At 49.3% G+C, this 12,995-nt stretch overlaps 1 protein-coding gene across 17 annotated transcripts in view; it reads right to left on the bottom strand.

Moving 5' to 3' along the window:
• The window catches only part of DIP2C (DIP2 acetate--CoA ligase C (putative)), a 387,622-nt gene that overhangs the window by 101,627 nt on the left and 273,000 nt on the right, over positions 1–12,995 (bottom strand). For all 17 annotated transcript variants that reach the window (XM_035252738.3, XM_035252740.3, XM_035252739.3 and 14 more), the window contains 4 exons: positions 10,726–10,790; positions 6,748–6,841; positions 6,187–6,306; positions 4,872–4,986 (listed from right to left, as the gene is read on the bottom strand). In XM_035252738.3, coding sequence (XP_035108629.1) covers positions 4,872–4,986; positions 6,187–6,306; positions 6,748–6,841; positions 10,726–10,790 — 394 coding nt within the window. The remainder of the gene's footprint in view (positions 1–4,871; positions 4,987–6,186; positions 6,307–6,747; positions 6,842–10,725; positions 10,791–12,995) is intronic.

Below are 12,995 nucleotides of genomic sequence, written 5' to 3'. Positions count from 1 at the left end.
TTTTTTTTCTAGAGACAGGGTTTCACCATGTTAGCTGGGCTGGTCTTGAACTCCTGACCTCAGGCGATCCACCTGCCTTGGCCTCCCAAAGTGCTGGGAATACAGGTGTGAGCCACCGCCCCCACCCCCACCTGACACACCTTCTGATGGTATCATTTGCTTTTTCACAGGAGCTGCCTACCATGAGGTCATTCTGCCTGTCACTCAGGGGTACTCAAGGAGGGGAGAGAAGTCAACCTTCCCGGCCTCTTCAGAGCCCAAGCCCAGGGCTGTGCACAGCAGGGGAGGTGAAGTTAAGATGGTCACTTGCTGCGTATGGCAGGAGTCGCACTCTTTCTCAGGAAAGGGTCAGAAAGTAAACACTCGAGGCCACACTGCTCCACTCAGCTGCTATGAGTAATTGGTAACAAGCGGGCATGGCTGAGCCGCAAGGAGATATCAAGCACAGAAGGGGGCAGGGGGGTTCGTTTACCCGTAATGCAAGGACACATTCTGCTTTTTCATGAGGACATGTTCTGCTTTCTCACACACAGAAAGGGGTGGGGTGGGGGTCTGTCCACCCATGACACAAGGACACATTCTGCTTTTTCACACATGGAAAGGGGCAGAGTGGGGTCCATCCACCTGTGGCGCAAGGACGTATTCTGCTTGTTCACCCAGTGAAACCACAGGGCAAGTTCCACAGCTATCTGCAATGACCTCTTCCTTGACCTGACAGGCTGTGGACGTCCTCCCTCACCATGCCCCTTTCTGGCCTTTCTTTTTGCTGCATTCACATCAAAGGAACTACTTCTGCCAAACAACAGGTGTTCTAAAAACATCTGCTGAGTGTGAGAAGTTAACATGGAGCCAGAGACAGGTTGGAAAGCAGAGGGTGGAGGGAAAACAGAAGAACAAGAGTGCTAACAGGCTGAACAGCGAGGGGACCGCAGCAGCGGGCATGCTCTCCCTGAAGATCCATGTGAAAGAGAAGGGTAAACAGCTGTCTGGGAGGGGATGTGACATGGGCAGCGCCCAGGAGGTGCTGGGGCCAGGGGACAAGGCCCTTAGTGCTCGCAGCTCCATGCCAGGCCCAGCCAGGACTGTTTTCTGATCAAGTGCTCTTGTAAACAGGACCCACCCCATGAATCCTGCCCTCCCACTACCCAGTTTCATGGCTGGCTGTGGGAAACAGAGCACAGGCTCCCTAGACCTCTGGGGGCACATGGGCTCTGGGGAAGGGCTCCAGGACCCAGGTGGCCCTGTCTCTGGAGGGGATTGCAGGACCTGGAAGAACAGCAGGCGAGGCAGCTGCCCTCCCTCTGGGGTGGAACAGCTCCAGGGAGACCCGCCTGCCCCCGTTCTGGTATTTTCACTGGTTATCTGGAAACAAGTGACTATGTCTCTAAAGACTGACAATGGCTGCAGGTTATCATCCGGAGTGGGGAGGCTGGAGGACCGGCAGAGGCATGCTGGGGGCCAGCAGACAGGAGCCACACCTCCCAAGGCCAGGCCAGCTGCCCCAGCCTTCAGGCTCAGATCAGCTCCTGGTCTCTGGTACATCTAATACACAGATTCACCAGCCTGGGGTGGAGGTGGGTTCAGACTCTGTTTCAGCCAGTCATGAACGGAGTCTGGAAGCTGCTCAATCCCCACTGCTTCTTTTCCAAAGGAGAGTTACACCTTTTACAAAACTGCAAACTACCATTCCCCGTCCATTTATGATTTCACGGACTCAAACTAACGATCCCCCTGTGTATACGGCAGGTTCTCGTGATGCTGGGCATGTTTGCTGGTTGGTGAGTTTAAAATGCCTGAGCCCCACGAACCATGAGAGAAACGTCTCTCGGGCCACACTGAGACACACTCAGTAAACAGATGCTGCTTCATTTGCCTGTAATGGACCCTGACCTTTTAATCTTCTCAAAAAAAAAAAAAAAATTTTGAGAGCATTTTAAAATATTTTACAAGAAAGGATTAAACATCCTTTGCTCATCCTGTCTTCTTCTTGCCAATCAATGCTGGGGCTCAGTGCTGTGGACCTTCACAGAGTGTGCTCTCAGGAGAGGCAAACGGGTGAAGCATCCTACCCTAACTCTGGGTGCGGAGAAGCATGGGTGAACCATCGCCCTCCCCATAATAACTCTGGGCTTCCTGCTTGTGAATGGCTCATTTTCCAAATTGACTGTGGCAAAGCTGTGACTCGACAGAACTGTGGGGTCTTCAACATTGACAGGTGGAAGGAAATTTACAGATTACTGAATCCAACCTCTCATTTTCCGGTGAAGACAATGAGGTTTGGGGCAAAGGGCGGTGGCCAGGATCCTGCAGCCACCCACCGAGGCTCTGAACTGGCTCCAGACTCGAGGCCCCACCACACTTGCTGCCTGAAGCCCCTCCTTGGCATCCACTCTTGGGTCCTCAAATAGACACGCATTTTAGTGCTGATCTCTGAAGAACATGATTGTGATGGTAAATCTGCTACTACAACCTTGGATGTAATTTTTCTCCAAGGTCTAACAGGAATGCCAGAAAATTATTCAGAGAGCACCTGCTGTTAGGGTAACTCTATCTTTTTAAAACCTGGCATGAGAGCTAACACCATAAAAACCCTAGAAGAAAACCTAGGCAAAACCATTCAGGACATAGGCATAGGCAAGGACTTCATGACTAAAACACCAAAAGCGTTGGCCAAAAAAGCCAAAATAGACAAATGGGATCTAATTAAACTCCAGAGCTTCTGTACAGCAAAAGAAACAATCATTAGAGTGAAATGGCAACCAACAGAATAGGAAAAAATTTTTGCAATCTACCCATCTGACAAAGGGCTGATAGCCAGAATCTACAAAGAACTAAAACAGATTTACAAGAAAAAAACAAACCCCCCATTCAAAAGTGGGTGAAGGATATGAACAGACACTTTTCAAAAGAAGACATTTATGCAGCCAACAAACATGAAAAAAAAGCTCATCATCACTCGTCATTAGAGAGATGCAAATCAAAACCACATTGAGATCCCATCTCACACCAGTTAGAATGGCAATCATTACAAAATCTGGAGACAACAGCTGCTGGAGAGGATGTGGAGAAAAAGGAACACTTTTACACTGTTGGTGGGAGTGTAAATTAGTTCAACCATTGTGGAAGACAGTGTGGTGATTCCTCAAATTTGACCCAGCAATCCCATTATTGGGTATATACCCGAAAAATTATAAATCATTCTATTATAAAGACACATGCACACATATGTTCGCTGCAGTGCTGTTTATGACAGCAAAGACCTGGAATCAACCCAAAGGCCCATCAATGATAGACTGAACAAAGAAAATTTGGCACATATACACCATGGAATACCATGCAGCCATAAGAAATGACAAATTAGTGTCCTTTGTAGAGATATGGATGAATCTAGAAACCATCATTCTCAGCAAACTGACACAAGAACAGAAAACCAAACACTGCATGTTTTTACTCACAGGTGGGTGATGAACAATGAGAACACTTGGGCACAGGGAAGGGAACAACACTCACTGGGCTAGGTGGAGAGGTGGAGGGGAGGGGAGGGGACGGACAGCAGGGGGTGGGGCAGATGGGGAGGGATAACACCAGGAGAAATGCCTGATGTAGGTGACGGGGTTGGTGGGGGGAATGCGGCACGTATGTACTTATGCAACAATCCTGCAGGATGCGGGATGTGCACATGTACCCCAGAGCCCAAAGTACAATTAAAAAAAAAAGTGAAGATCAGATTCTGGCTAGTGTTACCATCTTTTATCTATTTAAATTATGTAAGACTTTTAACTTCTGGTTTAATCAAAATTTAAAGTGGCTTCTGATATTTCAAATGTTTCCAGTTTCTCAGCCTGATAGTCAGCTAATCTAGTTAATATTACATGAACACCTAAAAGCTTCAGAAGGCCTGTTTACTTACGGAAATAATTTTAGTAATATTTTTTTGGAAAGCCCAATGTTTTCCTAACACAGAGCAGAACTCATGTACTTTGTACACTGACTTTCCTATGTCATTTACACTACATCTGTGCTATATGAGAGAAAACCTAATTATGGATGGAACCCAAAGATATTAAAAAATAAGTCATGTCACAAGTTTCAAAGGTCTAGATGAGTTACACACTTTCTGACATGAGTGCTGATGGCGGAGAGGCTGCTTAAACAGGCCTTTCTTGCACCAGCGCCTGAGATTGATGGTGTTGAACACTTTCCACCTGGGCAGCACCGATTTTACACCCCCATTACCACTTCCTTCCCAAGCACTATGCTGCCATACAGCAGGCTGCAGTGACCTGGATCATAGTGACCTGACCCAGGGCCCTCTGGATGACAGCGGCCTCAAGGAAAGCACCCCATGGGACATCTGGTTACCACAGACCTTCGAGCCCTTAGATGTGGTACTAAGCTCCTAGAATGCTTAGCAAAGCAGCGCCCTTTAAAGTTCAGCATTCCAAAGGGCAGAAAGTGAAGACAGCGAAGGGCAGAAATGGCATGCCACAGAGCATGTGCTTGACTGTGAGGATCTCACTTCTTCTAAAGCCTACTCTATCCCATCCCAAATCAAACCACACATTGATATGAGCAAGTGGAAACGAGTAAACTGCAAGGACTGGATATTATGGCTCCATGTGTCTCCAGACAGTTCCACTTATTAAGGAATTACAGTGAAACTTCAGGGATCAATGTTTTTTAATGAATGAATCTAGGCTGTTTGAAAGAATCTGTTCCAGCACATAAAAGAGAAATAAACTCATCCTGAAAAGTTAGGTCCCATTTTCACCCTCACCCTCAGCATCGACTGTCAGGATTTCCTGATCTCCCTCTGCTGCTGAATTAGGATTGTCTCTAGGTTATCTACATAAATCAGCACGACCCAGTACCTCCGGATGGCCACAGTGAGGGCCTCTGGCGAGCTGGCACAGGGACAGATGACCTCCTGTCGAAGGCCTTTACTTTGGAAGACATTGAGAAATGCATCGCAAGAAGAAATAGACCCTAGAGTGAAAGAGGGACAATGATCAGACAGCTGAAGCACTGTGACTGATTACAAAATCCCGTAACATAAAGCAGTTCTGAATGTAGGATTCAGGCACAAGTGGATCTAGGCAGCATGGAAAAACACTGCATTTAATACAATTATGTTCAAAATAATAGAACTCAAGAATTTAAGAATGCAATCTCCACATTTATGATGCCTTTTCTGGCAGATGAACTTACTTTAGTCACTTTTCTGAGACTTGTTCCACTATTTTCAGTATGCAAAGTCAAAGAGGGGAAAAATCTAAATCAAATGCTGAAAACTTTCCTCTATATTAATTTAAATGATGAGGGTGAGGCAAAATTATGAAGAACATATCAGCTAAACTATTTCCAAATATAGATATACTTTCCTTTATGTAAGATGTATTGTTCTGTGGAGTTATGGGTTAAAAACAATTGTTTATTAAATTTGCTCAGGATTTATGAAATTTTATAAGTGTAAATTGTAAAACATGTTTATGAGTCTAATTTTGTATATCTGGCATTAAAGGCGTTTATGCTGCTTTAGTTTACAAATTTAAACGCTGCATGTTGCATAAATGTGGTCAGAAACCTCCTTTCATCAATTTCACATTGCTTCTAAGCTTTAGATCTTTTCTCACAAAAGCATGCCAGCTAGGTTCTTATTTCAGTTAACTGAAATATTTCTCAAGGTATATTAATAGCATTCTGTAGAACTGCTAGTTTACTTTATCTGGGCATTTTTGTTAGAGGATGTAGTAATGAAATTACATTAAAAATGACAAATTAATTTACTAATCAAGGAAACTACTATAGACCATAAAGGAATAGCAGCCAAATATTTCCTGAGGCACTTGTTACCTGCTTAGGGCTTATTTCATTTAATCCTCATGAAAGTTTATGACTTAAGAACCGTTTTACAGCCAGGGGAAACAGGGTCAGCAAAGGAACTTTTTCTACAGAACCAAGACATCCTCTGAATCCCAGGGCTGTGGTGTCTGCAAATACCTATCCTTATCCTTACGCCATCGCACCTCTCAGCCAGAGTGAGTGCCACTGTTTGGTTATTTTAAGACCACTTCTTTACTAAGATAAAGATGAGAAAAAGAAAAATCAAAGTGCAAAGAATGAAACTTGGGGAAAAAAAGACTCCACAGACCCTGCCTCGTGAGTTCACATGGGTTCTTCACTTACAGGGGTTCGCTCCGTCTGCCACGATCAGCATTCGCAGAGAGGAGAGGTTGATGTCTCTCTGATCTCTGTGTGCTACTAATGCCCAATGCATATCCCTCGATTTCACACATGCCACTTTTGCTAAATAGAAAAATAGAAATAGGTTAGTATGTGCCACTGTCAGACCATCCCCTATTGAAAAAGAGGTCATGATGAGTAGTGGGGAAAGGTGAAGAATCATTTGTCACTCAGCCCCCACGAGCCACATAGGACCCACTTTTTTTGTTATTTTTGAGATGGAGTTTTGCTCATCACCAAGGCTAGAGTGCAGTGGCACAATCTTGCCTCACTGTTACCTCCTTCTCCTGGGTTCAAGTAATTCTCCTGCCTCAATCTCCAGAGTATTTGGGATTACAGGCGCACGCCACCACACCCAGCTAATTTTTATATTTTTAGTAGAGACAGGGTTTCACCCTGGTGGCCAGGCTGGTCTTAAACTCCTGACCTCAGGTGACCCACCCACCTTGCCCTCCCAAACTGCTAGGATTACAGGCATGAGCCACCCTGCCTGCTGAGACCCACCTTTGTACTGGCAGACCTTCTGGATCCAGGAGAGAGGATTCACCTTCATCAGCGAGTATGGGATGCTGATCACATGCATCATGTTCATGACACTCTGCAATCAATGAAGGAACACATAGGGTGAGCATGGAGGGGCATGCAGAGGAGCAGCTCTCAGCCAGCAGTACAGACACCAGGCCGCATGGGCCCCCAGAGGAGGAGTGGTTCTCAGCGAATGCCATGAACACCAGGACGCAAAGGACCTGAAGGCTCTTTAGGGAGGGGATGGAAGGGATGGCCAGTACAGAGAGGCATGCAGAGCAGCAGCTCTCAGCCAGTGTCACGGACACCAGGCCTCACAGGGCCCTGGAGGTCCTTAAGGTTGGGACAGTAGGGATAGCAGGGACAGCAAGTATGAAGGGCATAGCAGAGGAGCAGCTCTCAGAGTGTGATGCAGACACCAGGCCACATGGGGCCCTAGAAAGGAGGAGGAGTGGCTCTCAAGGAACACCACAGACAATAGGCAACATAGTTCTGGAGGAGGAGCAGCTCTCAGGGAGCACCGAGGACAACAGGCTGCACAGGGCCCTGGAGGCTCATTAGGGTGGGAGGGTGGAGAGGGGCAGGGATGGCTGGTCTCCTTCAGGTGTGACATGGCCAAGTCTTGCTGTGATCCTATAAAGGCATGTCTACAGAAAAGCGACTTCTCAAGGTCTCCCTTGAACACCACTGCTTTCCCTAAACTACACTGAGATAATTAGATAATTTAAGGCCAAATCCTTCTGAAGATGAAACCTTTGGTGCAGGATCATAATTTTCAATGGCCTTTTGTATCCTCAGAGCCTAATTCTTCCTAGTGTGATATGCTAACTTTCATTTCACAGAACCCATCTTGAGAATCACATGCTGCGCTGAAACATGGGGCTGGGGGAAGCTCACACTCTGGCTCCTGCCAGACCTTGCTGCAGCAGATCAGGATTCCTGACAAAAATAAACTAGGAAACACTGGCTAGTACCTACACACTGCTGCAAACTGAGGGTGGGACTCACATCTGCATGGGCACCACGCTGAGGCTGGGACTCACACCTGCATGAGCACCATGCTGAGGCTGGGACTCACACCTGTACACTGCTGTACACTGAGGCTGGGACTCACACCTGCATGGGCACCACGCTAAGACTGAAACTCACACCTGCATGGGAACCACACTGAGGCTGGGACTCACCCCTATATGCTGCTGCATGCTGAGGCAGGACTCATACCTGAATGGGCACCACGCTGAGGCCGGGACTCACACCTGCACACTACTGCACACTGAGGCTGGGACTCATACCTGCACATTGCTGCACACTGAGGGTGGGACTCACACCTGCACACTGCTGCACACTGAGGCTGGGACTCACCTATATGCTGCTGCACGCTGAGGCAGGACTCACACCTGCATGGGCACCACACTGAGGCTGGGACTCACACCTGCACACTGAGGCTGGGACTCATACCTATATGATGCTGCACGCTGTGGCAGGACTCATACCTGCACGCTGCTGCACACTAAGGCTGGGACTCACACCTACATGGACAGCATGCACACACCTGCCGCAGACCAGGCACCACCTGGCAGGCTGTGTGGTAGGCTGGGATTCTCGAAGTCTTGCAGGCTATAGGGTGGAGGCAGATAAGATGGCACAGACCCCTCTGCAGAGCCACTGGCTTGATTGGGGAAGCTCCAGATGAAAGAGGAAAGATAACATGCCCCTTCCCTCCCCAGAGCTCTAACGGCTCCCTCCCCACTGTGCTGGGGGAGGTGAGGGCATCTTTCTGGTTGCTGCAGTCTGCTCAGAGACCTCACTTTAGATGAGACGGTGCAGAGACTCGCACCTGCCAGGGCTGCCAGCTGTACCCTGAGAACAGAGCTGGCACCACCCATAAGAGATACTCAAGGAGCGAGGTGGCCCCAGGATGAGGACTTGAAGCACGGCTGTGTGGACAACATCACAGCCAGAAACTCAGGCATCCTAATAATGAGAGCAAGTAACAGCAACAGTAACGTAGCTGTCTGTTCTTCAGGATCTGATAACTGAATCACATGCACCAAACGTACAGGTGCAGTGGGTGCTTAAGCTTTTGGCCACATAATTCTCACACCAGCCACATCAAATAGGATTGTCATTCCTATTCACAGACAGGAAAACTGAGGCTCAGATTTGAGAAGGGCCTTAGATGCAAAGGTGACATGTCCGAGTCACAAAGCAAAGGCTGACACACAAGCCCAGGTCCTCCAATCCCAAAGCTGGGGCTCCCCCACCCCCACACCAGTGCAGGACGGTGCCAGTACCAGGCTGCTCATCCCATCCCCTAACAGCAACCAGGCTTTAGAGATGACCCACATGTGTCACAGAAAGAAGCCAGATGGGCTTCTCTGGAGCCTCAGGTATTTGGTCTAGGAGATACTTGCTGGCTCCTCCTCACATGAGTTCTGGTTCACCGAGAAACAGCAAACCCTGTATTCATATGTCCATCACTCATGCGACAACTACTAGAACTTTCTACCTCCAAATGGTAAGACACTTTAGCATGAGAAATTATTCAAAAGAAAAATAAGTGGAAATTACCACATATGAAACAGATTGGGGGAGCAACTAAGCAGTCATGCTCCTCGTAGCTTTTAAGTGCCAAGTCTGCCTTAAAAGACAAGGTTACTTCCCCATGAGAAGCACCCACAGCCCGGCGCTGTCATCTGGGGCACTCATGATTGTGAGACAGTCATTTCTCTATAACACACACAGATTTCCACCTTCAAGGGCAAATCCATAAACTACTTTTCCCTGCAGGTAACACAACAGCAGGCCCCATAAACGCCTGTAACACACAGGAACATCCACCTATCCAGATGCAGAGGACAGTAATCCACACACAAAGCAACCTTTGATGTTACTGTAAGATACTGAATGCCAGAAGTGTGGGAAAAAAGATAATGATCTCCATGTCAGCCCTGGGAGGCTGCTTTTTGGCAGCTATAACCTCAATCCACGCATCCAAGACCCTCACACCAGTGGCTGCTGAAACAACTGGCGTTGTGGTGTAGCCATGAACCATGTTAGTGACAGCATCAGCCTCGTAACAGTGACGGTCTTCCATGCACAGCGTGGGGAGAAGCGACTTGCCCAGGTGGACATGGATGCAAATCTAGTCACTTGTATTCCGAGACCAAGCATACTCCTGTGTGGACAGGCAGGGTGGGCAGGGGACTCGTGTGTGGACAGGCAGGGCGGGCAGGGGACTCGTGTGTGGACAGATGCTGGAGAACAGGGACTCCTGCGTGGACAGAGGTTGGGGGGACAGGGGACTCCTGCGTGGACAGAGGCTGGAGGGACAGGGGACTCCTGCATGGACAGAGGCTGGGGTGACAAGGGACTCTTGTGTGGACAGAGGCTGAGGGGACGGGACTCCTGCGTGGACAGAGGCTGGAGGGACAGGGGACTCCTGCGTAGACAGAGGCTGAGGGGACAGGGGACTCTTGAGTGGACAGAGGCTGGGGGGACGGACTCCTGCGTGGACAGAGACTGAGGGGACAGGGGACTCCTGTGTGGACAGAGGCTGGGGGGACAGGGGACTCCTGCGTGGACAGAGGCTGAGGGGACAGGGGACTCCTGTGTGGACAGAGACTGAGAGGATGGGGACTCCTGTCTGGACAGAGGCTGGGGGGACGGGACTCCTGCATGGACAGATACTGAGAGGACATGGGACTCCTGCGTGGACAGGCTAGAGGACAGGGGACTCCTGCATGGACAGAGGCTGGGGGGATGGGGACTCCTGCATGGACAGAGACTGAGGGGACAGGAGACTCCTGTGTGGACAGAGACTGAGAGGATGGGGACTCCTGTCTGGACAGAGGCTGGGGGGACGGGTACTACTGTGTGGATAGGCAAGGTACAGGCAGGGCGGGCAGGAGACTCCTGTGTAGACAGATGCAGTGGTCGGGGGGGGGCCTAACTTACTGTTAGGATGCCATGCCAGAGCCCGACGTCCTTCTTGAAGTCCAGCACATTCACAATGGTTTCAGCTGCACAACAGAGATAGTCAGAAGATTTTTACTTAGGGCAGCACAGATCAAAATGCAAAGAAAATCAAACATTGCATCGGGGGTAGTACCAGATCTTGGAAAAATATCATTTTGCCCTATCTTAGTGGAAATTCTGTAGCCTCCAAGTAGACCCGTTTGAGTGCCGGCTATCCTGTAGTTTCTAGACAGATATCCTAACACATGAGTGAGCAGCATTAGCTCTCCATGCTACGCCTTAAAACACAGCGTTTCTGGTTGGAGAAGGTGGCTCACACCTGTAATGCCAGGTGGGAGGCTGAGGTGGGTGGATCACCTGAGATCAAGAGTTCGAGACCAGCCTGGCCCACATGGCAAAACCCCGTCTACACTAAAAACATAAAAATTAGCTGGCGTGGCGGCAGGCGCCTGTAATCCCAGCTACTCGGGAGGCTGAGGCAGGAGAATCTCTTGAACCTGGGAGGCAGAGGTTGCAGTGACCTGAGATCATGCTACTGCCCACCAGCCTGGGTGACAGAGCAAAACTCCATCTCAAAAACACAAAAAACAAACTAACAAACCACCGTGTTCCTTCTCTTTTTATGTATTTTCCCTTCCTGGCCTTTTCCTTTAAAAGATTTCTTTTTGCTTCCTCGTGAGTCTCCCACGAGAGGAAGCTTTGCAGCCGGCGTGCCCTGTATGCATAGAGGAAGAGGTGGATTTTTGGCAACGCAGGAGCCTACGCAGCTCTACTGGAAGTCTCCAAGTGTGGGGTTGCGATAAAAAAGGAGGCAGCGGAATTTGGAAGACAGGGAGGGAAGTCTATTCAATGACTATGGGGGAGGGCTCTAAAAAGGTGCTAAAAGTTCCTGCTTGATGAGGATCTCTATCACCTAGCATGGAAGTGAAGCCCCAGAGCTTGCCAGGAACAGGCCCAGCTTTCTCCTGAAGTCACCCGGCCAGCCAAGGCCAGCAGCTGCCTGCACGTGACTCAGTCTCACCTCCCCTTTCACAGGCTGAAGTGTGGCGGGAACAGACTGAGTGGCTTTCACAACAAACAGCCAAAAGGAAACAACCCAAGTTCCTTTTTAAAGCAGTGAAGTCAGGAGTGAATGGCTCTATTCCCATCCAACCTCTGCAATGGTGACTTCCCTGGACCCTAGAGGCATTATTAGGGCAGGGAGCAGGGGTCCTAAGGTTAGACAACGGGGCAGTGAAACTAGGGCAATGCGTCCCCACAAGTGAAAAGTCCATGGCCAAACATCTGAATACCCATGAGACACACGTGCTGTTTTTAAAAGGGAGATAATCAGGATAGGGAGAATAAAAACAGTAGAAAAAGAAAAGCCTTTCATTCCACAGCGGAGCAGCAGATGCAACCATGGCTTTGTCAAGTTCCAGAAAGAGATGCCAGGCAGGGCTGCACACTGCAGCTGTGCCCCGTCAGGACCCTGGTCAAGGGGGTCACTAGGGGGCTTCAGGGGGTCTCCGGAGTGGGTCTCAAGGGGCCTCAGGGCATCCCTTGGGATCTCAGGGCCATGGGGGCTCTCTGGGGGGGGTCTCAAAGGGCCTCAGGGCACACCATGGGGTCTCAGAGCATCTCAGGAGGTTTCAGCGCATCTCAGCAGGACTCGGGGCACCAATGAGTCTCTGGGCATCCAGGGGTCTGCCCGCACCCTTCACTCTCTGTGCCATTTCAGCACGGTTGCCACGGTTCCCTCCACTCACTTCCCCTCTCTGCCTCCCATACCAACCCACCCAGGGGAAAGAAAACACAGAATGGGCACCAATTCATCTCAGCCATGGAAGCCCAGAGTCTGAAGCGATGGGCAGGGGTGGGCAGACACGCGGGTGTTTTATTTACAATTCCTGACGATACACAAATGTGCACCTAGGGATGAACCTTCATGGGGTTCCCAGAGTCTCCCCAAATCCACACGCTGAAGCCCCAGGCCCCAGCATGGCTGTGTGTGGAGACAGTGCCTTTAAGGAGGTCATTCACGTTCAATAGGGTCGTAAGGATGGGCTCCTAACTACATATCTTCTTACCCCTCCTATGAGGAGCCAGGAAGAGGCCCTCAATGGGAACTGCCCAAGAGCACGCTGACCTCTGACCTCCAGCACTGTGAAAACATAAATGTCTGCTGTTGAAGCTGCCCAGTCTGTGGTATTTTGCTACGGCAGGCTGAGGTGATACCCTAACTCAACAATAAGTTAACATCAGTGGAA

This window comes from Callithrix jacchus, chromosome 7 (assembly GCF_049354715.1).
Source record: "Callithrix jacchus isolate 240 chromosome 7, calJac240_pri, whole genome shotgun sequence".
NCBI lineage: Eukaryota > Metazoa > Chordata > Mammalia > Primates > Cebidae > Callithrix > Callithrix jacchus.
This window is presented reverse-complemented; position numbering and strand designations above follow the sequence as displayed.